The following is a 26,803-nucleotide window of genomic DNA, read 5'->3' as shown; positions in this document are numbered from 1 at the left end:
CTTCTCAGAAAAGCTCCGTTCCAGGGAGTTGTTATTTGACCTGCCTCAGAGATTGCTCCGTGGGAAGTCTCTGTCCCTAGGATTTCCATCTAAAATAATTACCTGCAGTCGTTGAACACTGTGCTGCCTGAGGCTGTGATGCCACTTGGAGCAAACAAGAGCTTGGCCAAAAATCTAAAAGGAAGATCTGGGGAACGAGATGTCTGTAGTGGGCTTTGAAATGCTTCAGGGATCTAGAAGGTCACACACAAATGCAGGACTGTGTTTGTGCCCAGGAAAGACCCGACAGGGCCCCAGTCTCTCATCTCTGGCTGACTTTGAGGTCCCATGCAGGTGAAGGCCAAGACGGACATGTAGACTGCTTGAACGCTGAAGGTGCGCCTAATCACGCACTGAGCTCCTCAGCAAAGGGTAGAAGCCATATTGGTTCAGAGCACTGAAGGAAACCTCCATCCAGTCATCTAGCTGACCACTAAGCTCACTGAGTGGAGACATTGGTGGTCACGTGCTACAGGGAATACAGACCTCAGAGTTAGTCTGGGAAAGTCACTAGAGAAACAAATAGCAGCAACAACAAAAACCAAAAAGCCAGCCACAACAACAAACCCAGGGGAGACAGTGGTGATCTGACTTCCAGAGTTACCATATTATATTACTTAGAATGTCCACTTGGCAATAAAAAAATTCAAGACACCCAAAGAAACAGGAAAGTATGGTCCATACTCAGGAAAAAAAAAAGCAGTCAATAGAGACTGTCCCCAAGGAGGCCCAGGTATTAGACTTACTAGACAAAGATGTTAAATCAGCTGTTATAAAAGTTCAGAGAGCTTAAGGAAAGTATGTGGAGATATTCTTGGGCCTTTGCACATCTGTGTATGTGGACCCTGTTACCACTCTGTATAAGGGTATGTAAAATAAATAGTGAACTTTGTTCCTGCCCTTGAGAAAGCTGATCTCTTGTGCTCTGGGAAGGCTAATGTGGAGGCTGTGAACCGGTAAATCTCTTTCTGTAAATTTCTCCACAGATTCCATCTCAGCTTTAGGAAAGGACATGTATACTAGGCTGTTTACTGCAAAGATGTTTGTAACAGCAAAAGATTTGAAAGAAGCAAATGCCCATCAATAGAGGACTGATCTATATAGTCCTACAAGGGGATACTATATGGCTGTGTTTAAAAAAGAAAAAAAAATCTCTGAAAGGAGTCTTAAAAACAAATATCAGTGATTACCTGTTGATAGGAGGGAGGCAGAGGGGAGACTTTAAGTGCCATGGTGTATTTAATCCATCTCTTTCTTTGGACATTTAGGTGGCTTCCAATTTTCAACTATTGTAAATAACCTTAAGGTGAACATCCCCAGAAATACCTTTCTGTGTTTATGTTCTATAATTTTCTTGCATTAAATTCCTGGGGATGGAATTACTTAGTAAAGCTTGTTTTATAAATTGTTTGCTCAAACTGTTTGCCTGTTTTTCAGATGAGGTATTATTTTCAGCCGTTAGGAAAGCCTCTTTAAATGTGCAAAAAAAAAGGAAAATTAATTTTAAACATTTATTTGAAAGGCTTTTAACTTCTTTTTTACATGAAGCTACATTCAGTAGCTACATAAAGTATTTTACATTACTTTATTTATAGTAGATAGTTTTCATAAGTTGCTTTCCATTACTTTGAAATAAAAGTATAAGTATTTTGACGTTAATACTTGAAAGTATCTTTAAAATTTTTTAAAAGTATTTTTCTTTAATTTTTAAAAGGTATATATTGTAGTACACTGTTTTTCAAACTGCAGGTTGCAACCATTTGTGGGTCATGTAATCAACTTAATAGCTTTCAACTAGAATTTAAAGTAATTAAAAAGAACATGTAAAAACACACCGTCTTTTGTATTATTCCATGAAATGCTTGTTTAGCTATTTTACAAAGTATATGTATACTAGGTTGTGATGTAAAATAGAACTCAAAATTAAAACATTCTTTTTGGAAGCCATTGGTTAGAATGATTAAGAATGGAGTCTTCGGCCTTGATTTGTTCCCCAGCTCTGTCACTTTGCCAGCTTTGTGACCTTGGGTTAGGTCTCTAACCCCTTCATACCTCGTCTCCTTTAGGGTAAAATGGGAATAATGTTAGTATCTACCTCGTAAGGTTCCTGTAAAGGTCCAGTGAGTTTATCTAAGCAAGGCTAAATAGATGTTAGCTAATTTTGTTAATATAGTTATTACTACAGGCTCATTGTTCATTATAACAAATTTAAGAAGAACATTAAAAAAATCAGAACTTCCTATAATTTTTACTTTTCTTTTGGGGGGGGAGATTTTTTTTTCTTGAATTTTAGAATTTTATTTTATTTATCTTTTTATACAGCAGGTTTTTATTAGTTATCCATTTTATACATAATAGTGTATATATGCCAATCCCAGTCTCCCAATTCATCACACCACCACACCCTTCCCCCGCCGCTTTCCCCCTTTGGTGTTCATACGTTTGTTCTCTACATCTGTGTCTCAATTTCTGCCCTGCAAACCGGTTCATCTGTACCATTTTTCTAGGTTACAAATATAGGCGTTAATATACAATATTTTTCTCTTTCTGACTTCACTCTGTATGACAGTGTCTAGATTCATCCACGTCTCTACAAATGACCCAATTTCCTTCCTTTTTATGGCTGAGTAATATTCCATTGTATATATGTAACACATCTTCTTTATCCATTCGTCTCTCGATGGGCATTTAGGTTGCTTCCATGACCTGGCTATTGTAAATAGTGCTGCAGTGAACATTGGGGTGCATGTGTCTTTTTGAATTATGGTTTTCTCTGTGTATATGCCCAGTAGTGGGATTGCTGGGTCATATGGTAATTCTATTTTTAGTTTTTTAAGGAACCTCCATACTGTTCTCCATAGTGGCTGTATCAATTTACATTCCCACCAACAGTGCAAGAGGGTTCCCATTTCTCCACACCCTCTCCAGCATTTGTTGTTTGTAGATTTTCTGATGATGCCCATTCTAACTGGTGTGAGGTGATACCTCTTTGTAGTTTTGACTTGCATTTCTCTAATAATTTGTGATGTTGAGCAGCTATTCATGTGCTTCTTGGTGATCTGTATGTCTTCTTTGGAGAAATGTCTGTTTAGGTCTTCTGCCCATTTTTTGATTGGGTTGTTTGTTTTTTTAATATTGAGCTGCATGAGCTGTTTATATATTTTGGATATGAATCCTTTGTCTGTTGAAACATTTGCAAATACTTTCGCTCATTCTGAGGGTTGTCTTTTCCTCTTGTTCGTAGTTTCCTTTGCTTTGCAAAACTTTTAAGTTTCATTAGGTCCATTTTTGTTTATTTTTGTTTTTATTTCCATTACTCTAGGAAAAAAGATCTTGCTGTGATTTATGTCAAAGAGTGTTCTTCCTATGTTTTCCTCTAAGAGTTTGATAGTTTCTGGCCTTACATTTAGGTCTTTAATCCATTTTGAGCTTATTTTTGTGTATGGTGTTAGGGAGTGATCTAATCTCATACTTTTACATGTACCTGTCCCGTTTTCCCAGCACCACTTATTGAAGAGGCTGTCCTTTCTCCACTGTACATTCGTGCCTCCTTTATCAAAGATAAGGTGACCATATGTACGTGGGTTTGTCTCTGGGCTTTCCGTCCTGTTCCATTGATCTGTATTTCTGTTTTCCTGCCAGTACCATATTGTCTTGATTACTGTAGCTTTGTAGTATAGTCTGAAGTCAGGGAGTCTGATTCCTCCAGCTCCGATTTTTTCCCTCAAGACTGCTTTGGCTACTTGGGTCTTTTGTGTCTCCATACAGATTTTAAGGTTTTTTGTTCTAGTTCTGTAAAAAATACCATTGGTAATTTGATAGGGGTTGCATTGAATCTGTAGATTGCTTTGGGTAGTGTAGTCATTTTCACAGTACTGATTCTTCCAATCCAAGAATATGGTATATCTCTCCATCTGTTTGTATCATCTTTAATTTCTTTCATCAGTGTCTTATAGTTTTCTGTATACAGGTCTTTTGTCTCCCTAGGTAGGTTTATTCCTAGGTATTTTATTCTTTTTGTTGCAATGGTAAATGGGAGTGTCTCCTTAATTTCTCTTTCAGATTTTTCATCATTAGTGTATAGAAATGCAAGAGATTTCTGTGCATTAATTTTGTATCCTGCAACTTTACCAAATTCATTGATTAGCTCTAGTAGTTTTCTGGTGGCATCTTTAAGATTCTCTATGTATAGTATCATGTCATCTGCAAACAGTGACAGTTTTACTTCTTCTTTTCCAATTTGTATTCCTTTTATTTCTTTTTCTTCTCTGATTGCCATGGCTAGGACTTCCAAAATTAAGTTGAATAATAGTGGTGAGAGTGGATATCCTTGTCTTGTTCCTGATCTTAGAGGAAATGCTTTCAGTTTTTCACCACTGAGAATGATGTTGGCTGTGTGTTTGTCATATATGGCCTTTATTATTTTGAGGTAGGTTCCCTCTATACCCACTTTCTGGAGAGTTTTTATCATAATGGGTGTTGAATTTTGTCAAAAGCTTTTTCTGCATCTATTGAGATGATCATATGGTTTTTCTTCTTAAATTTGTTAATATGGTGTATCACATTGATTGATTTGCATATATTAAAGAATCCTTGCATCCCTGGGATAAATCCCTCTTGATCATGGTGTATGATCCTTTTGATGTGTTGCTGGAATCGGTTTGCTACTATTTTGAGGATTTTTGCATCTATATTCATCAGTGATATTGGTCTGTAATTTTCTTTTTTTGTAGTATCTTTGTCTGGTTTTGGGATCGGGGGATGGTGGCCTCATAGAATGAGTTTGGGAGTGTTCCTTCCTCTGCAATTCTTTGGAAGAGTTTGAGAAGGATGGGTGTTAGCTCGTCTCTAAATGTTTGATAGAAATCACCTGTGAAGCCATCTGGCTCTGGGCTTTTGTTTCTTGGAAGATTTTTAATCACAGTTTCAATTTCATTCCTTGTGATTGGTCTATTCATATTTTCTATTTCTTCCTGGTTCAGTCATGGAAGGATATACCTTTCTAAGAATTTGTCCATTTCTTCCAGGTTGTCCGTTTAATTGGCATAGAGTTGCTTGTAGTAGTCTCTTAGGATGCTTTGTATTTCTGCAGTGTGTGTTGTAACTTCTCCTTTTTCATTTCTAATTTTATTGATTTGAGTCCTCTCTTTTTCTTGATGAGTCTGGCTAATGGTTTATCAAATTTTGTTTATCTTCTCAAAGAATCAGCTTTTAGTTTTATTGATCTTTGCTATTGTTTTCTTTGTTTCTATTTCACTTATTTCTGCTGTGATCTTTATGATTTCTTTCCTTCTGCTAACTTTGGGTTTTGTTTGTTCTTTCTCTAGTTCCTTTAGGTGTAAGGGTAGATTGTTTATTTGAGATTTTTCTTGTTTCTTGAGGTAGGCTTGTATTGCTATGAACTTCCCTCTTAGAACTGCTTTTTCTGCATCCCATAGGTTTTGAATAGTCATGTTTTCATTGTCATTTTTCTCTAGGTATTTTTTGATTTTTCTTTGATTTCTTCAGTGATCTCTTGGTTATTTAGTAACGTATTTTTTAGCCTCCATGTGTTTGTGTTTTTTACATTTTTTCCCTTGAATTCATTTCTAATCTTATATAGAGTTGTGGTCAGAAAAGATGCTTGATATTATTTCAGTTTCCTTAAATTTACTGAGGCTAGATTTGTGACCCAAGATGTGATCTATCCTGGAGAATGTTTCATGCGCACTTGAGAAGAAAGTGTAATCTGCTGTTTTTGGATGGAACGTCCCATAAATATCAATTAAATCTATCTGATCTATTTTATCATTTAAAGTTTGTGTTCCCTTATTAATTTTCTGTAATTTTCTGTTTGGATGATCTGTCCATTGGTATAAGTGAGGTGTTAAAGTCCCCCACTATTACTGTGTTACTGTCGATTTCCTTTTTTATAGCTGTTAGCAGTTGCCTTATGTATTGAGGTGCTCCTATGTTGGGTGCATATATATTTATAATTGTTACATCTTCTTCTTGGATTGATCCCTTGATCATTATGTAGTGTCCTTCCTTGTCTCTTTGTAGCATTCTTTATTTTAAAGTCTGTTTTATCTGATATGAGTATTACTGCTCCAGCTTTCTTTTGATTTCCATTTGCATGGAATATATTTTCCATCCCCTCACTTTCAGTCTGTATGTGTCCCTAGGTCTGAAGTGGGTCTCTTGTAGACAGCATATATGTGGGTCTTGTTTTTGTATCCATTCAACGAGCCTGTGTCTTTTGGTTGGAGCATTTAATCAATGCACGTTTAAGGTAGTTATTGATATGTATGTTCCTATTACCATTTTCGTAATTGTTTTGGGTTTATTTTTGTAGGTCCTTCTCTTGTGTTTCCCACTTAGAGAAGTTCCTTTAGCATATGTTGTAGAGCTGGTTTGGTGGTGCTGAATTCTCTTAGCTTTTGCCTGTCTGTAAAGCTTTTGATTTCTCCATCAAATCTGAATGAGATCCTTGACAGGTAGTTTAATCTCGGTAGTAGGTTCTTCCCTTTCATCACTTTAAGTATATCATGCCACTCCCTTCTGGCTTGTAGAATTTCTGCTGAGACATCAGCTGTTAACCTTATGGGAGTTCCCTTGTATGTTGTTTGTCATTTTTCCCTTGCTGCTTTCAATAATTTTTCTTTGTCTTTAATTTTTGCCAGTTGGATTATTGTGTGTCTCGGCATGTTTCTCCTTGCATTTATCCTGTATGGGACTCTCTGCCTTTCCTGGAGTTGGGTGGCTATTTCCTTTCACATGTTAGGGGAGTTTTCAATTATAATCTCTTCAAATATATTCTCATGTCCTTTCTCTCTTTCTTCTCCTTCTGGGACCCCTATAATGCGAACATTGTTGCATTTCATGTTGTCCCAGTGGTCTCTTAGGCTGTCTTCATTGCTTTTCATTCTTTTCTCTTTATTCTGTTCCGCAGCAGTGAATTCCACCATTCTGTCTTCCAGGTCACTTATCTGTTCTTCTGCCTCAGTTATTCTGCTATTGATTCCTTCTAGTGTAGTTTTCATTTCATTTATTGTATTGTTCATCTCTGTTTGTTTGTTCTTTTATTCTTCTAGGTCTTTGTTTAACGCTTCTTGCATCTTCTTGATCTTTGCCTCCATTCTTTTTCCGAGTTCCTGGATCATCTTCACTCTCATTATTCTGAATTCTTTTTCTGGAAGGTTGCCTATCCACTTCAGTTAGTTGTTTTTCTGGGGTTTTATCTTCTTCCTTCATCTGGTACATAGCTGTCTGCCTTTTCATGTTGTCTATCTTTCTGTGAATGTGGTTTTTGTTCCACAGGTTGCAGGATTGTAGTTCTTCTTGCTTGTCCCTATAGTCTTATCACACAGAGATAACCACTTACAGAATCTTTTTTCCCTGATGCCCCAGAAATACAGAAAATTTAATGCCAATACAGTCTTCAGTAGTTTGATAAGATTTCTGCATTCATTTATACAGACTTAGAAGAGAAACTTTAAAGATCAAGGATCCTAATGTGTCCAGAAATTTTGGCATGTACATACACATTTGAGATAAGATAAACTAGGTTCGCAAAAGATAGCCACTTTCTAGAGCAAAGATGACAGAAATGCAGTCAAGAAGTCTGAAATATTATGTTTATAAAGAAGAGGTTGTGATAACAACATTATAGGGGCAACTATTTAATTCATTTCTAAAGTTGAATACTGGATACCCTTTACATATTGCCTTTGTTATAGTCATGCTCATAGGTGAACACCATATGCAGACGAGGGTGGCCAAGTACAGAGTGTCTGTACAGTTTCTCCCTGGATGATCTTATCCCTTCTGTGACCTTAAATCCCATCCAGATGCTCATAGACTCTTTTTTTTACTTTATTTACTTTTATTTACTTTATTTAACATCTGTTTTGGCATATAATTGCCTTACATTGGTGTGTTAGTTTCTGCTTTATAACAAAGTGAATCAGTTATACATATATATATGTCCCCATATCTCTTCCCTCTTGCATCTCCCTCCCTCCCACCCTCCCTATCCCACCCCTCTAGGTGGTCACAAACCACCGGGCTGATCTCCCTGTGCTATGCAGCTGCTTCCCACTAGCTATCTATGTTATGTTTGGTAGTGTATATACGTCCATGCCTCTCTCTCACTTTGCCCCATCTTACTCTTCCCCCTCCCCATATCCTCAAGTCCATTCTCTAGTAGGTCTGTGTCTTTATTTCCATCTTACCCCTAGGTTCTTCATGACCCTTTTTTTTTTTTTTTAGATTCCATATATATGTTAGCATATGGTATTTGTTTTTCTCTTTCTGACTTACTTCACTCTGTTCGACAGTCTCTAGGTCCATCCACCTCACTACGAATACTTCAGTTTCGTTTCTTTTTATGACTGAGTAATATTCCATTCTATATATGTGCCACATCTTTATTCATTCATCTGTTGATGGACACTTAGGTAGCTTCCATATCCTGGCTATTGTAAATAGAGCTGCAACGAACATTTTGGTACATGACTCTTTTTGAATTGAATTATGGTTTTCTCAGGGTATATGCCCAGTAGTGGGATTGCTTGGTCGTATGGTAGTTCTCTTTTTAGTTTTTTAAGGAACGTCCATACTGTTCTCTGTAGTGGCTTTTTATCAATTTACCTTCCCACCAACAGTGCAAGAGGGTTCCCTTTTCTCCACACCCTCTCCAGCATTTATTGTTTGTAGTATTTTTGATGATGACCATTCTGACTGGTGTGCAGATGCTCATAGACTCTTACGTTTACATTGTTAGCTCACAGCATTCCTCTGAGCCCTGGACTTATAGATTCAACTTCCTACTTTATGTCTTTTCTTGGAAATTGCACAGACATTTAAACAAGTCAACATATTTAAACAGATTTTGATTCTTTCCCCCCCACTGAAACTTATCTTTCTGAGAATCTTTTCTGCCAGTAGCGAGCATCACTCAGGTGCTCCAGCCTGAAACTGGAGAACGTCTTTTATTCTTCCTTCTTCCCTATCCTCTACCTACAGTCCATCAGCAGCTCCTGTCAGATGTGCTCCCTGTATGTCTCCAATGTGTCCTGTGTTCACCATCCCTGCAGTCACTACTTGGGGCTGGCTAGTTACTATGTTCCAGGAACTGCACTACTCTGCTTCTGCTCTTGAGCCCAGCAACTAGGGTGATTCATCATAATGCACATCAGACAGGTTCCTTGATTTAAATCCATGAATAACTTTTCATTTAGGTTAAAATCCACATTCCTTACCCTAGCCTAAAAGGTTTTGCATTAATGGCCCCATCTGCCTTTCTTCCTCTTCCCCATTTCTCATTGTTCTTTCTCTCAGTTTGGCCACACTGGCCTTTTATCAAGAGCTGAACTCACCCAGAATTTCTAGCTTGGAGACTTTGTACACGCTTTGCATTTTCTTCTGCCTGGAACACTTCCCTGTCACTCCACCCTGAATATCCTGTATGTGTTTGCTTTTTATCCATCTGGTCTCAGTTTATCTTATATTGTAATACTTCCTTAGTGGGTCTTTGCCCAACCACCCAGTCCAAAATGTTCTTTCATTACCCTGAACCTGTTATTCTCCATCGCAGCATCCTGTTCATTTTTTTCATGGCATTTATCACAACCTGTTAATTGTATATTTGTTTACTTGTGCATTTTTCTCCTAAGAGACTGTGATGAAGTATAAAATCATCTTGTTTTATTTATATATGAAGTGAAGTAGTGAATGGATAAGTGAGTAAAAAGGGACAATTGTAAATTTTGGAAGCAATAAATTTATGAACATTCCTTTCCAACTTTTAAGTTAATGTAGATTTTTTAGATGATCTTTAAGTTTTCAGAGTGTATTATATTATTCTGTCACTAGGGGGCAGTTACACCTCTCTGATCAAATTTACCTAGTTTATTATCTCAGACTTTGTTTTTTTCTTAAATATTATGTATTTCCTTCATGTGTCTGTTTGGAGGGAAATTATTCAAATTGGGTAACCCTGATAATGATCATATAAATCTCTATTTGTATTATGTTTATTGACTCCTTATTAACATACTGTATTTCCAGCTCTGGTGGATCATGGTTTACTCTAGAAAATTAGGTTTTATATTTTTATGTAGTTTCATATTTTTAATATATAATATTTCCACATAGCTATCCCTTGGAGTTTTGTTTGGGAAAGGGGTTAGGCAGTCTGTCTTGTCAGCATCATTACAGATCTCCAAATTATCTTAGTATGGTTACACACACACCTGGTGGAAAACTCTCAAATTACATGAAAGGAGCAATAGTCTGCTGATAGCTAATTTTCTCTGGGAATAGTTTTATGGCAGGAATTTCTAAGCTTTTGTGCAAAACCTTAGTATCGGTCTTTTTAAAAAAAAAACACCTCAGTTCAGAGTTTTATTCATCATCAACCTTGAAATTAGCCAGTAACCATGTCTTACTTATTCTTTTTTTTTTTTTTTGCGGTACATGGGCCTCTCACTGTTGTGGCCTCTCCCATTGTGGAGCACAGGCTCCGGATGCACAGGCTCAGCAGTCATGGCTCATGGGCCCAGCCGCTCCGCGGCATGTGGGATCTTCCTGGACCATCGGCAGGCGGACTCTCAACCACTACGCCACCAGGGAAGCCCCATGCCTTACTTATTCTTAATGTAATTTTTAAATTATGCAAATTTGAAATTGTACAGGTTAACAATATTAAGGTTCTTAACTCTAGTAAAATCAGAAATACTGTGAAAACCAAACCTTTTGTCAAGAATCCCATAATTTCAAGCTGGCAGGCTGTGCGAATTATAAATTTTATATTTGCTTCCATGCCTTTTACAATTGTAAACAAATACGTGTCAGCCTTTGTCAGTATCATGTGAACTGTTCTGTTTCCAGACATCTGATGTCTGTGTGATTTTTGTTGACTGTAGTGCTGATATTTTAAACTGTGGTTATAATTTAATATCATTTTAAAGCCTATGACAGTTTCAGCCAAGCATTCATTAAGTGTTAATGCCGAAAAATGTATCCGAAAGCGAGTTATTTTGGGACAGAAGTTAAATGTGACAGAATGCAATGAAGAAAGCCAAAAACCTATCATGATTTGTATTACTGTTAATTTAGGAGACAGAACTGAATCATTAGCCAGAATGCCAGCAATATTAAAACAGCACTAAACCTTTAAGTTCATGACAGTTGTTGTGTAACTAAGCAAGGATGATGGATAAAATGCTGGCATCAGGGGCTAATACGGCTGTAATGTGTCCCTAAGTCAGTTCAGATTATCGTCTATTGTAAGCCATGGAGTATCTTTGATTATTTGAAATGTGGACATAGTAATGGAAAAAGTTTCACTTCAAATGTTTGTTCTAAGTATATTTTGCAGCAAAAATATGATATGAGGATTATAGATTTACGAACTATAAGAACCCACTCCTTACTTTACATTTTGTTTCATTGAGAATATAATTCGAATTATGAGACTTCAACAATTTCAAAATCTTTGAGAATGTATTCCTCATAAAATGTGATCACTTTATGTTTAATATATGTGTATGTATCTCTATATTTACATATGTATATACACACATATGTACACATTTCCCCTATTAATTTACTCTTATGTAACCAACCACTTATAAAGACACTAAAAGCTGACAGCTGTCAGTGCTGCTTTGGGGCTGTATATAAGCATAAGTCACATAACTTTTGCACTTTCAATCCCCAACTCTCCACATGTATTATTATATCGGTGTACCCATATTTTGACCAGCTATCAGTTTTAGATTGAAGGTTCTATAGTTGTTGCTTTTGTATCCTTTTTCCTTTGATAGGTTGCCTCCCACTGTGTGTTTTGTATAGTTGTTCCCTGTGTATGTGATAAGCATAAAAAACAACAAACACTTCCCATTTTAGGGATAGGTTTTGTTTACCAAATCCATTTTCAGGTCAACTAGTTGGCATTTGGAATTTGTTTTCCGATGGAAATACTGTTATACGTGGTGGCTAAATTTTTCGGGCCAACCCACAGAACCTGTTTCTTCACAGCTAACTTAATCACCATTTATAGCCTGGCTTCTATGAGAAAATGCATTGCAACTTCTAACTTTTAATACCAGATCAAGAACTCCTTAACTCCTTGGGCCCACCTACTGCACACACACAATGCACACACCCCACATACACTATGGGGACTCCACTTTGCAGCCTGGCATTGGGAATATATATACTGCTGATTTTCAATGCAGATAATTTCATGTTAGATAGGAGCCTGGGAATTCTGTGATGCTGAAAAGGAGTTAGAAGATTAGGCCCAACAGGAATCTCATCCACTTTGTTCTTGCCTATAGCCTTTGGGTTGTGGCTCTAGTGGAGTTGGGAGCAGCAGGGACGTTCAATAACGATGTGAATTCTGTTCAAATGGGATATAGAATTGGTGGCAGCTCCCGTGTTTTAACTGAAAACAAGTGGGCAGCTGTGGTGCAAAATCAGATGCTGATAAAGGATATCTATGAAAAGCCTACAGCTAACGTCATGCTTAATGCTGAAGAATGAAATGTCTTTCTCCTAAGATTAGGAACAAGGCAAGGATGTCTGTTCTCACCACCCTACTAACATCATGCTGGAAGTCTTTGTGTAATGAAGCAAAAAAAGAAAACAGGGGACTTCCCTGGTGGCACAGTGGTTAAGTATCTGCCTGCCAATGCAGGGGACACAGGTTCGATCCCTGGTCCAGGAAGATCCCACATGCTGTGGAGCAGCTAAGCCCATGCGCCACAACTACTGAGACTGCACTCTAGAGTCCGCAAGCCACAACTAGTGAGCCCGTGCGCCGCAACTGCTGAAGCCCGCGTGCCCTAGAGCCTGCGTGCCACAACTACTGAGCCCACCGCAACTGCTGAAGCCCGTGCGCTTTAGGGCCTGTGTGCCACAGCTGCTGAGCCCGTGTGCTACAACTTCTGAAGCCCGCACACCTAGAGCCCGTGCTCCACAACAAGAGAAGCCACCACAATGAGAAGCCTGTGTGCCTCAGTGAAGAGTAGCTCCTGCTCACTGCAACTAGAGAAAGCCCGTGCGCAGCAATGAAAACCCAATGCAGCCAAAAATAAATAAACTTTTAAAAAATAAGTAAAATAAAATAAAATAATGAAAAAATAAAAAAAATTAAAAGGCATACAGGTTGAAAAGAAAACTGTCTTGTTTTTAGATGATTATTTACATAGAAAATCACAAGGAATCTATTAAAAAAGTCTTAGAACTAAGTGAGTTTAGCAAGGTCCTAGGATACAAGGTCAACACACAAAAGTCAAGTGTATTTCTGTGTACCAGCGATGAACAGTTGGAAACCAAAAAAATTTTTAAAAGAACATTTACAAAAAAAAGGACATTTACAATAGCTCCTCAAAATGAAATTTTTAGGTTTAAATCTAATAAAATATGTATAGCATCAGTATCCTGAAAGTTATATAACTCTGATGAAAGAGAGCAAAGACCTAAGTGGTAGAGAGACATACTGTATTCATGGATTGGAAGACAACATAGTAAAGATGTCAGTTTTTATTGATATATAGATTTAATACATTTCCCATTAAAATCTCAGCAGGATTTTTTCTGGATACAGACAAGCTGATTCTAAACTTTTTACAGAAAAACAAATGAACTAGAATAGCCAAACAATTTTAGAAGAGAAAGATAAAGCTGGAAGACATATGTATAGTACAGATCTTAAAACTTGATGCTACAGTAATCAAGACAGTGTAATTTTAGCAAAAACATAGACATGTAGATGAGTGAAATAGAATTAAGAGTTCAGTGGTAGACCCATTAAAAATATATCTAGTTCTTTTTTTTGGAAGAGCTTTACCGAGATGTAATTCACATACCATACAGTTAACTCATTGAAAGTATACGTTGTTTTTTAGTATATTCAGTGAGTTGTGCAGCCATCACCACGGTTTTGTTTTATTTATTTTCTAGCTTTGTTGAGATATAATTGACAACTAACGTTGTGTAAGTTTAAGGTGTACAACGTGATGGTTTGATACACATCTCAGTTGCAAAATGATTACAATAGGGTTAACCTCACATCATTCCTTTTTTGTGTGTGTGTGGTTAAAACATTTAAGATTACTCTCAGCAAATTTCAAGTGTATAATACAGTATTATATCTGTAGTCACCATGTTTTACAGTAGATCCTCAGACCGTATTCATCTTATAGCTGAAAGTTTACACCCTTTGACCATCCTCCCCATCTCCTTTAGCCCCCACCACTACTCTCTGTTTCTACGAGTTTGACTTTTTTAGATTCCACATATAAGTGATGTCATACACTGTTTGTCTATCTCTGTCTTATTTATTTCACTTAGCATAATCCCCTCAAGGTCTGTTTATGTTTCACAAATGGCAGGATTTTCTTCTATTTTATTGCTGAATAGCATTCCATTGTGTGTGTTTCTGTACACGCACACACACACACACACCCCACATCTTATTCATTCATCCATGGACATACACTTGGGTTGTCTCCATATCTTTGCTATTGTGAATAATGCTGCAGTGAACATGGGAGTGCAGATATTTCTTTGATGTAGTTATTTCATTTCCTTTAAATTTATGCCTAGAAATCGGATTGCTAGGTCATATGGTAGTTCTATTTTTAATTTTTTGAGGAACCTCCATACTGTATTACATTGTGGCTATACTCTTCAGATCTTCTGCCCATTTTTAAATTGGGATGTTTGGTTTTTTTGATGTTGATTTGTATAAGCTGCTTATATATTTTGGAGATTAATCCCTTATTGGTCGTATCATTTGCAGATATTTTCTCCCATTCAGTAGATTGTCTTTTCATTTTGTCAGTGGTTTTCTTTGCTATATGCAAAAGCTTTTAAGTTTAATTAGGTTCCATTTGTTTATTTTTGCTTTTATTTCCTTTGCTTTATGAGACAGATTTAAAAAGTATTGCTGTGGTGTCAAAGAGTGTTCTGTTTTCTTCTGGGAGTTTTATGGTTTCAGGTCTTACAGTTAGGTCTTTAATCCATTTTGAGTTTATTTTTGTATATGGTGTTAGAGAATGTTCTAATTTCATTCTTTTACATGTAGTATCCAGTTTTCTCAGCACCATTTACTGAAGAAACTGTCTTTTCTCCGTTGTATATTCTTCTTTGTCATAGATTAATTGACCATAGGTGTGTGGGTTTGTTTCTGGGCTCTCTATTCTGTTCCATTAATCTATGTGTCTGTTTTTATGCCAGTACCATACTGTTTTGGTTACTATAGCTTTGTAGTGTAGTCTGAGTCAGGGAGATTGATACATCCAGTTCTGTTCTTCTTTCTCAGGTTATTTTGGCTCTTTGGGATCTTTTGTGTTTCCATACAAATTAAAAAAAAATTTTGTTCTAGTTTTGTGAAAAATGCCACTGGTAATTTGATAGGGATTGCATTGAATCTGTAGATTGCCCTTGGGTAGTATGGTCATTTTAACAATATTAATTCTTCGAACTCATGAACACAGTGTATGTTTCTATCTGTTTGTGTTGTCTTTACTTTATTTGATCAGTGTCTTACAGTTTTCTGAGTACAGATCTTTTACCTCCTTAGGTACCCCTAGGTATTTTATTCTTTTTGATGCAATTGTAAATGAAATTGTTTTTCTTAATTTGTCTTTGTGGTTCGTTGTTACTGTATAGAAATGCAGGCTGTGACTCCTGCAACACAGGGGAGTTTCTTTTGGATGACGAACCTATTTTGTATCCTGGTTATGGTAGTGGGTACACAGACTTATACATGTGTTAAGATTCATAGACCTGTATACCAAAAAGGCAAAAGTCAGATGCTTATTAATTGGGGAGCTCCCTCTAATTACCAGACCAGGAAACAAATAAATTAGCAGAAATACCCATCATGAAATCATGAGATGAAAAAAAAACAAAAACGGAGTAACTTTTTCTTAAAGTTTTCTTCTCACAGTTTTAGGCTCACTTTTAAAATCTTTTCTTCCTCCTAATACCTTTTCAGAGACATGTCTTCACTGTTCTCTAATTTTTTTTTCTTTTTTATAGAACATATAGTTTAAATCTAAGGAAAAAACAACCCTCCAAAAAACTGCTCAGATTGTCTTATTATTTTGGAGTTTTGCAGGATTGACTATTTCTTCTTATAAGTACTATCCACAGGGTTTGTAAATCTTTGTTCCATATTTTTTTCTGTAGTGATACTTGTACCACTATATGACCATATGTGTCTCTGGTTCAGTGGTAGCCATCTTATGCATGCTGAGTTGATTCATTCTGAGTTTTAAAGTTTCTATTATATTTGAGTTTCTTCCTAGTACAAAGAATAAGAAAAGCATACCTGTTGACAACTTGTGATAGAAAAAGTTTGAAAGGAACTGTAAAATAAGGAATCCTGAGCATGGTGCGTTTATCTAAAGAATAAATATGGGACTAGAATGTATAATAGGGACTTGAGTGTAGGAACCAAAAGTTAATCTTCTGTATATATTCAACATTTGTCAGATTCTTACTAGAATACTCTCTTCAGCTCTGAACTTGGCAACTTAAGCAAGATGTGGAAATAATTGGCAAGGTTCCTGAGAGGAGCAATGAAAACTATTAGAGAATGAAAATAAAGCCTTTAAGAGAAGGTTAAAAGAATTGACGTTTCCTAGGGAAGAAGTGAAGAGCTGGAACACGGATGGTAACTCTTCATTTTGACTGACCAGGTGGCAAAAAAAAGGAATGTCCTAAATTTTCTGGAGGGATTTATTAGCATATGAACTTTACTCTGCATTCCGAGATGATTGAGACCATATTGTATGCACTCGCTTCTTCCCTGGGCTTTTCTCATGTCACACTTTCTGGTTCTCTCCCTAGCATTTGACACATTTGTATTTTGACTCCTTTTCTTGGAGGGGGTGGGTCTCTCCTTGACTCAGTTTCTTATCTTTCTTTTCCTCTTTTTCCCCCTCCTCCTTGGTGAAATCTCATGACTTTTGCTTCTGTCTTGTTCATGTCAAATCCATCCTTTACACACAGGCACCAGCAAGATCTATCCAAAATAAACATACCATGTCACTTTCCTACTCAGAATCCTTTAGAATCTTCCCGTAACTTCAACAGCAACCACTGTCCTCCAGGGTCTGGATCCAGGAGAGGGGCAGTGAAGTGACAGGTGCTCATAACCCCTGGCCAGAAACATCTCTGTCAACCCACCCACTACGAGCATGCTAGTTTACCCACCATGTCAGGAAACAGGGAGTGCACTTATAGGACAGCTCAAGCTCCTTAGGAGAGCATGAGAGACCTCCATGCTTGGTCCCCTGTCTGCCTCTATAGCCCCTAGCACCGCATCCCACCCTGGACTGTGAGTTTTGTTTTTCTTGCATATTCTGTTACACATGGCTTGCAGTTCTCAGGATTTGTCTTTTTTTAATAATAAAAATATGAAGGGAGTTATAAGCTTTTTAAATTAGGAGAGTTGCTTGGTATATTTTATAAGGAGGTTTTACGTACTTTTTAAGACAAAAGATGCTGGATTTCCTGAATTTTGTCCCATAGTATCTTCAGAGCGATTTGCCATTTTAGTTTTGAGTTTGTCCGGATTGGGTATTGATGAGATAAAAACAGAAAACAAAGTTAGTATATATTTATTGAATACTAGGGAACAAATCCATTAAGAACTGTAATTCTTCTTTGTGGAGTCATAAAATGTTAGAGAGAACAGGCCCTTAGATATCATCTGCTTCAGTCTCTCATGGTACAGATGAAAAGAAAACCGAGGCTCTTGAAAGGCTTGCCCAGGGCATAGCAGACAGTATGGCAGATTCATCTAGAGCCCAGATGGCCTCAGGGTTGTACTACACCACTTCTCCTTTTACTGCAGGGGTTTCCTCCCTCCCTCTCCCTCCCTTCCTTCCTCTCTCTCCCTCCCTCCCTCCTTCCCTCTCTTTCTTTCTTCCTACCTACCTACCTATCTGTATTTTTTTAAGCAGAGGAAGCTTACTTCTTTTTAAGTAAAATATATCCATTTACCTTTTTCTGTGAAATGCCTCATATTTATACAAAAGTAGAAAAGGAAAGTGCTTGTTCAAATAACCAATTGGTGTGGGTATATATTTGTGTATTGCATAAATGTACTGAATATATGTATATATATGTTTATATATTTAATATTCACATAAGGTGAATTAGATTATTGAGTGGCAGGAATTCATAGTTGATTCATTTAACTTCTTGGGTTTAATTCTTACTCTTACGCTTAAAAAAGTTGAATGACTCTTAAGTTTTCTTATAACTTCCAAATCATAATAATTACCAACACTTGAATAGTTCTTATTCTCTACCAGTCAGTTGTGGTTGCAAGTACATATGTTAAGTACACACTTATATGTAATTCTTGCAACTATTATGTGAGGTTGGTACAGTTACTGTTGAGGAAATTAAGGCAGGAGGGTGTAGTGGCCCAAGGTGATGCCATTAGTAAAATGTGGAGCTGGGATTGAAGCCAGGGAATCTGGCTCTACAGTCCATGCTTATGGCTCCTGTACATCACTGTATGGTGTCTCTGTGCTTTATCTTGTTACTGCTTTGAATGAGATTTAATAAAAATGAATGTTTAAGGAAGCCTGTCTCTTCTTTCTTGATGTTTTAAAAAATAAAATATGAGTAACAAATGTTTAACTTATAAAAGAACAACTCTTTTTAAAATGATAAATTCATTCTGAGGAAAATTAAGAAGTTCACTAATTATTGATAGCAGTTCTATTAATATTTTATATAGTGTTTATTGGCCAAAAGAATCTAAATCAAACTGAAGTTACTCCTAGGACTCTATAATCTTTACAGTTGTATAGCGGCTTTAAAAAATATTATTCAGAAACAAACCAGAATAACTTTTTTAGGTAGAATTTAATGAGAACATGATTCTGGATGATTCTGTTTTGTCAGGTCCTCTTCTGGATGCTGTATTTTAAGAAAAGCCCAACCAGACTGAGGGAAGGGATTGAGAACTATGTCATTACGTAAGAAAAATTTGGAGGGCCTGGTTACGCTCAGCGTGGAGAAGAAAGAACATTCTCAAATATATGAACAGTTGTTGTTTAGAAGGATTCACTAACTAAACTCATAGAAACAGAGAATAGAAAAATGGTTTCCAGAGGCTTGGGGGAGGTTGGGAAATAGGGAGTTGAATAGGTAAAAGGGTACAAAATTTCAGCTCTGAGATGATTAAGGACTGAGGATCTAATGTAAATCATGGTGACTGCAGTGATAACACTGTATTGCTGAGAGAGTAGAACTTACATGTTCTCACTAAAAATAAATAAGTAAATATATGAGGTTACAGATGTGTTAACTAAGTGAGAGGAGTCCTTTCACAGTGTATACGTATATCAAATCATCACGATGTATGCTTTAAATATCTTACAATTTTATTTGTCAGTTATACCTCGGTAGAGCCAGAGAGAAAAAACAGATTTGACTTCATGGGATAGAATTGGAGCAGTAGGTGGAAAGTTACAAAGTGACAGACTTTTAGCTCAGTAGAAGCCGAATGTGAAATTGGCTGGCTTAAGCAGTGAGGATTTCTTTGTCAGGAAGTTTTCAAGCAAAAGCTGGGTAACCCCTGGGAAAAGGATTTTGCAGAGCAGATTCATAGTTTAGTTGGACTAGATGACTTTTCAGTTCCCTTTTCACAGCCCTTGGCATGTTAATATGCACTCAATAAATAACTGTTAAATTAGTGACTTTTGAAAACATGGAATGGGAGAAATATTCTTCTCTATTTTAAACCAGTGTGACTCTCTTTTTTTAATGTACAAAGAACTCTTTTAAAATTAATTTTTGGGTGCGTTGGGTCTTAGTTGCTGCACGTGGGCTTTCTCTAGTTGCATCGAGCTGGGGCTACTCTTCATTGCGGTGTGCGGGCTTCTTATTGCGGTGGCTTCTCTTGTTGCAGAGCACTGGCTCTAGGTGCGCGGGCTTCAGTAGTTGTGGCACATGGGCTCAGTAGTTGTGGCTCGCGGGCTCTAGAGCTCAGGCTTAGTAGTTGTGGCACACAGACTTAGTTGCTCCACAGCATGTGGGATCTTCCCGCACCAGGGGTCGAACCCGTGTCCCCTGCATTGGCAGGTGGATTCTTTACCACTGTGCCACCAGGGAAGTCCCAAACCAATGTGACTCTTAAAGTGACTTATTTGATTCTGTCCTGATTATAAGGAGAGATTGAGAGGGAAAAATATTTAACTTTAGATGTCAGTTTGGTTACTTTCTGGTTCCTCTTATATACTGTGAGGCATTATAAATTGTGTTGTGCTCTCCAGGAAACGGTAAGTAACTTGCATAGCTGTTATATAAATCATTACTATATAAGTTTAAAATGCATACATTTTTGTATGTATGCATATCTGAGTTTATTAACTTGTAAGCTCTTTGGTATTAGGATTTGTATTTTTATGTTTCCCCTCACAGCATCTAGTTCATACCTTTTAAAAATAATATTTGAAAGTGATTTCAAACTCTGTGTGTGTGTGTATGCGTGTGTGTGTGTGTGTTGGGTATGGGGGGGTTGTCCCTAATTCTTACTCAGAAATAAAGTCCTATCATTGATGTATGCTAATGCTGATTTTTAAATTTAGAAATTATTTAATTTAATTAATTCAAGTCAATTTTGAATTGTGTTGAATGTAGAGGGGAGCATATTCAATGTTTGTTGCTTTTGTAGGTGCATGTGAGGGAACCTTGGCTTGCTCCACCTGTCACCTCATCTTTGAACAGCACATATTTGAGAAATTAGAAGCAATCAGTGATGAGGAGAATGACATGCTTGATCTGGCATATGGACTGACAGATAGGTAAGATTTTTGGACCACTTCTGTTGTGATAATAATATAGGAGGATAAAAGTTTTATTAGTTCATGTCTGTCTCTGACCAGAGACATGTAATATGCATGCATGTAATAGGGTCTCCCAGTGTAGATAGATAACAGTCACAGACTTTGAATATCAAATATGTGACATTTCTCTTATGTATTCTACAGTTTAACCCTTATGAAACTTTTTTTTTTTTTTTTTTTTTTTTTTTTTGTGGTACGCAGGCCTCTCACTGTTGTGGCCTCTCCCATTGCGGAGCACAGGCTCCGGACGCGCAGGCTCAGCGGCCATGGCTCACGGGCCCAGCCGCTCCACAGCACGTGGGATCTTCCCGGACCGGGGCACGAACCCGGGTCCCCTGCATCGGCAGGCGGACTCTCAACCACTGCGCCACCAGGGAAGCCCCCTTATGAAACTTTTAACAAAAGTAAAAAAAAAAAAAAAAAATTGAAAGTATTAGAAGCATAAGTTCTAGATCCTAATAAATCTTCTTTCATCTATTTTTATTCCAGGAATTAATATTTATCACAGTTTAATGAGTTGGGATTAAATTTAATGCTTTTTATGGTATTCTTGAAGGACAGATTTGATAATTGAAAGAAATTATAATGGAAAATTTTACCTACTTGAGAGAATACAATTTTTAAAAGAACTTAATATATAATAGTAATTATGTTAAAATGAATACTTCTGTTTCTAACTGTACATTAAAGTAAATCAGAGCTTATTCTTGTTATTAATAAGTAGAATTACTCTTAAAAGTGGTAAGATTTATAGTAGCAAGAGATATCAAGTGATACCTTATTTTTTTTTAATTATCTAGTCTTTTGGTTTGAGTTAGGGAAGATAGGTAGTTAATTTACTGTTTCAAGGGACGAGATAACAAGAGTTTATTTAATTAAGGTTGGCTTTGGTGTTTAACTGTAATTTTGTGGCCCTAATGAAAAATAGTTGTAAAAAATAAGAAATAATAGTAATAATAATAGCTTTATTTCATGTGTATCATGTAACCACAATTTTATTAGATCCTTAAGATAAACCCTCTTATCTAATGATCCTCAAAAAGCTTTTAGGTCATTGGTATTTATTGTGGCTGCCATCTGCCTGTCTCCCCTCACATCTTCAGGTGCCACATTCTCTATCAACACCTCCTTTTTATTCCCTGAAGGATAACACACAGAATACACTCAATGTTGTGTTAATTTGGTTCTGAAAATTGTTTCTTTCAATGTGAGGGGTAAATCATAGCTAACTGCTTGCCCTTTTATTCAGGTGAAATTTCTAGGCGCATGTAACAGATAATATTCTGAATGAAAATTTAAAAAAATGAGAGGAAATGGAGAGCTACATTTAGGAGAGGTACATGAGTGTGAGAAGATACAAGAGACCTATTGTAAATGTAGACTAGCCAAGAACTTTGATAATATTCAGAAGTTTTAGAACAAGATAATGGAAAGCAGGAAATAGCTTTTATGGCATTTTATAGCTGATATTCTTAAGTACACAGAATTTTAGTAGAAATGCTTTGTGGGGAAAGAGTATAATGCTTTTCACAGGTAGGATTTAGAAAACACTGACATATTTGGAATGAAAATAATTTTGTTCAAAGATAGTAACTGCGTGTAAACTTCTATTTCTAGGGTTCCATATACTTCCAAACAAACAAACAAGGAAACTCAGTCTTTAGTTCTTAGGTTTATTTTATTTATTTATTTACTTACTTACTTATTTGGCTGCACCAGGTCTTAGTTGAGGCACGTGGGATCTTCATTGCCACATACGGGATCTTCATTGCAGCATGTGGGATCTTTAGTTGTGGCTTGCAAATTCTTAGTTGTGGCATCCATGTGGGATCTAGTTCCCTGACCAGGGATCAAACCCGGGCCCTCTGCATTGGGAGTGTGGAGTCTTAACCACTTGACCACCAGGGCAGTCCCATAGGTTTATTTTTAAAATTAAGTGCTATGTAAATGTCTATAATTTTTAAGATAAAACAGCATCATTTTGATGTTTACTTTAGGGTGTACTTAACCTTGATTAATGATGGCTTGTTGATACATGGGTGCATATGGCACTTATTTTACTGGTTACATGTCTCCTTTTCCCCATTAGAGCAGGGGCCATGTCTTATTTCATCATTGTGTCTCCAGTGCCTGATTCACAAAAGGCGTCACCAACTGTTTTTGGAATTAGTGGTTGGTAGAGAGATTCAGGAATTATCTGTGAATCTATTTTTGATGGTTGTCATTATTCCCTGCTACCAGTTTCCATGGATAATCTACACAGAGGCCTCAGTTTCCATATTTGTAAAATGAGGATAATAATAGTACCTACCTCATAGGGTTGTTGTGTCGTGTCAACTAATAAATGTACGTGAAGCTCCTTGAACAGTGTCTGGTGAAGAAAGCATTCATTAAATGGTTGTTGTTGGCATTCTGACTATAATAATATTAATTCAAATGCCGGAAACTTACTATAATGCCTACAAACTTAACAAAGATTATTTCTAATCTTCAGAGTTAGGCAGTATTATCACCATTTTATAGAACGAAGCTTAGTTCTTGTGGATTTGCTCAAGGCCACACAGCTAGAGAATGACAGAGTCCTGGTTTGAATCAGTTACGTTAGACCCCAAAACCCTTGGTTTTTTACTATTTGAAGCTTCTTCTCTGCATTGAAAACCAAACTTTAGAAGTAAAGTTAACGTAACACCTAGTATATTTCCACTGTCAGGTGTATATGGAGAAAATGTCTTCAAGGTTTGCACAGGTGTGAGATTTTGTAGGATTAATAGTGAAATCAAGGAAGACTTGCTGTCCGTCTCCTTCTGTAGAAGCGTAAGACACTTTCTACACTGGTAGACCCTGGAGCGAGAGACCTTCCAGGAGGAAGTAGGGGAGTGAGAACAGCCATGGTGCCACTGCCTTATCTTCTAGGGTTATAGAACCAGCAAGGGCTTTCGGTGCCACCCCTCCCTGTGTTCCCCCACACAGTTCTTGTTCTTCTGTTACTACACTTACTTTATTCTGCTCTGTATCACTGGTAGCTCTTTCTGTCCTGTTCCCCTTACTAAAAGTTCCTTGAAGGCTAGCATTACCCTACTCATCTTTGTATGGACACCAAGAGTAACCAACAGTCTCTCTAGGGCTCACCACAGTCCTAATGAATTTGTCTAAATTGGCTTGCCTTATTTTTTCTCTTGCAGACAGAGCTTAATGCATAATTGAGTATTGTCAGGGCTGTTTCTATTCAACAAATAGGAATTATTGGTAAAAGGGGATTTTTTTCTATCAGCAATCAATATTTCCCATGGCAGTAGTACTTACTCCTTGCTCAGAAACCTCCCAGTGGTCCCTCATTGCTCACCAGTAAAAACCTGAACCCCTTCACTGGTGTTCAGAGCTGTCCATGGCTTGGCCACCTTTCTAGCCCATCACTCCCCTGTCCTTGTCTGGCCTGCACAGCAGCCAGGCCAAAATCCCATATTGCCTCAAACATGCCTTGAATCCCTATTAGCTTTGCCTCAAATGCCTTTCTCCTCTTAAGTTCTAGCCAGCCTTCAAAGCCCATTAGAAACACCATCTCCCCCATCAGAAGTCAGTGCTTTCTCCTCAGCCCTTTCAGCTTTCTCTCTCTGTGGCATTTGTCACAGTCTCACATGTTAATTATCTGCAAATGTGTCTCAGCTCTTCTATTTGATTGAATACTTAATACTGATATTAGCAACTAATCCTCATGGCAGTCCTGTGAGGAGCCCACTTATTATCCATGTTTAGGATGAGGTTGGGAAACTAATATTTGGCATGGTTAAGAAAGTTGCTTGTGAACACATCATGTTCAGTGCTGGATTCTGTACCACTGGTCTATTTGGCTCTAACCCCTGCATCCCTGGCACCCAGCATGTAAGAGGTGTTCAGTAAGGATTGAAGTGAGTTGCTATTCTTTTACAAACCCACTGACATTTAGTTCTGTGCCTTTTGATGCTCAGCAGGTGCTTGACAAATATGTTGACAAAACCAAGACCTACATACCACATTCCATCAAATTGAAGGCAGTTTGATTATAAGGCTAATATAGTATTTATTTTTATGTGCCATTAAGAAGGAAAAAGCTCTGCTGATTAAAATATGGTGTAAAATGATCTTATCACTTAACGTTTTATGCATATTGAAAGAGCTATTTATACTTAGATTTAGAGCTATTTAGACAGATTTGTACATCACTGTTTTAAAAGGAAAATATAAATAAAATTGGTCACAATACTGAAAAAAATAAAAGAAAAATGGAATTACAGTTATTCTTCCAATGACAAATATTTACTTAATATCAATTTATGCTGGGTCTCTGTATTGTTAATTTTTGTTTTGTAATCTTTTTGGACTTATTTTGAATGGTAATGAAATTCAACACATAATATTAACATACTTCCCATAACTCAATTGAAGAGACACCTCTGATGTGACTGCCACCTCACAGTGTAGCTGTGATTGTAAGATGGCATTGATTTTAAGATGCATTTGGTTTCAGAGATGTTAAAATTGTGGGAAAAATATGCATCTGATAATTGATGACTTACATCTATGTGTTTATTCCAAATTTCTTGTTTTAAAGGCTTTAAAAAGTGTAGCTTTCTTTCATAGACTGTATGGTTTTAATTATCTGGGAATTGATTAGTCATTCTCTTGGCATTGCTAAAACCTCAGTTCTCTCCTCCACTGTTGTGCCTTCTCATCATTTCATTGCTTGTCAGTCCTGTCACCAAAAAAGCAGTAGTTCCAGTGAAACAATTAGTAGAAAGATTAAAATGAAGCTTTGGCGTATCACACTTTTTGTTTTTCATATTTACATTCTGTTATCCTCTAGTTGAAAGGGTTGGATGTATCTTTTTCTACTTAATGGAAATTTAAAAGGTAAATAAATCCCTATGCTTTGGGTAAGAAAAGGTCCTGGTAACTGCATTGCTTTGTGAATAATATATGCTTAATACTAAATCATACCTCCCCCCTTTTTTATACAGATCGCGGTTGGGCTGCCAAATCTGTTTGACAAAGGCTATGGACAATATGACTGTTCGAGTACCTGATGCTGTGTCTGATGCCAGAGAGTCCATTGATATGGGCATGAACTCCTCTAAGCGAGAATAAATAGGAATATTTTCACAACATTTTACCTATTTTTATAATTATTATTTCTTAATGTAATTAAATGAGAACATGGATGAATGCATTTATTATTATGACTAGATTTATTACTTTAATTCACCTTGTGTAACTGCTGAATTTTGTAGTTCTGAAAGAATGTCATCTTTATTTTGATTAAATTATAAAAACAAATCAAATATTAGAAAGTAGTTAATATGATAAAACCTTATATATTTTACCTGTGTTTGATTAGCCACATTAGCAAAATGTTTTCACATAAATCTTATGCCTACTTACCTATAAAATAGGTTAAAAAAAGGTATCATTATCTCTGTTAGACGTGGTGGAGGCAGAGATGTAAAATGGCTTGTCTAGGGCCATACAACAAATTAGAAGGTCAGTACTAGAACTGTATCTTGTTATTACAAGTTATGTGTTGAGATCGAAAGTGGAGAAATTAGGAATATCATAGCTGTAGTTAAATGTGAATGTGTATGGATGTGTATTTAATTGCTCAGTAAGCTGATTAATTTCAAAGATAGGTATGACCTTATAAATCATTATTCCAAAATTTTGATTCAGTGAAAGCACAGGTAATGTATGCTGAGCAATGATTGAGCACAGGTAATGGAGTGCTGTCAAAGATGTTTGGTGTCAGTTCTGACTGGACTGGAGAAATAAACTAAAAATTACATGTCTTTATTTTTTTATCCTAATCAGAATGGCCTGTCTTTGTAATCTTTTAAAAATAATGCCTGTGACAGAATGGACATCTT

General features: G+C 36.8%; 1 protein-coding gene across 1 annotated transcript in view; it reads left to right on the top strand.

Moving 5' to 3' along the window:
- FDX1 (ferredoxin 1) overlaps positions 1 to 26,497 on the top strand; it is a 34,736-nt gene extending 8,239 nt beyond the window's left edge. Inside the window, exons 3-4 of the mRNA XM_065882734.1 lie at positions 20,738 to 20,867; positions 25,904 to 26,497. Coding sequence (XP_065738806.1) covers positions 20,738 to 20,867; positions 25,904 to 26,030 — 257 coding nt within the window. The 3' untranslated portion in view covers positions 26,031 to 26,497. The remainder of the gene's footprint in view (positions 1 to 20,737; positions 20,868 to 25,903) is intronic.
- The last annotated feature ends 306 nt before the right edge of the window (positions 26,498 to 26,803 follow it).

This window comes from Phocoena phocoena, chromosome 8 (genome assembly GCF_963924675.1).
Source record: "Phocoena phocoena chromosome 8, mPhoPho1.1, whole genome shotgun sequence".
Classification (NCBI taxonomy): Eukaryota; Metazoa; Chordata; class Mammalia; order Artiodactyla; family Phocoenidae; genus Phocoena; species Phocoena phocoena.
Note: the sequence above shows the minus strand (reverse complement) of the source record. Positions and strands in the feature narration are given on the sequence as shown.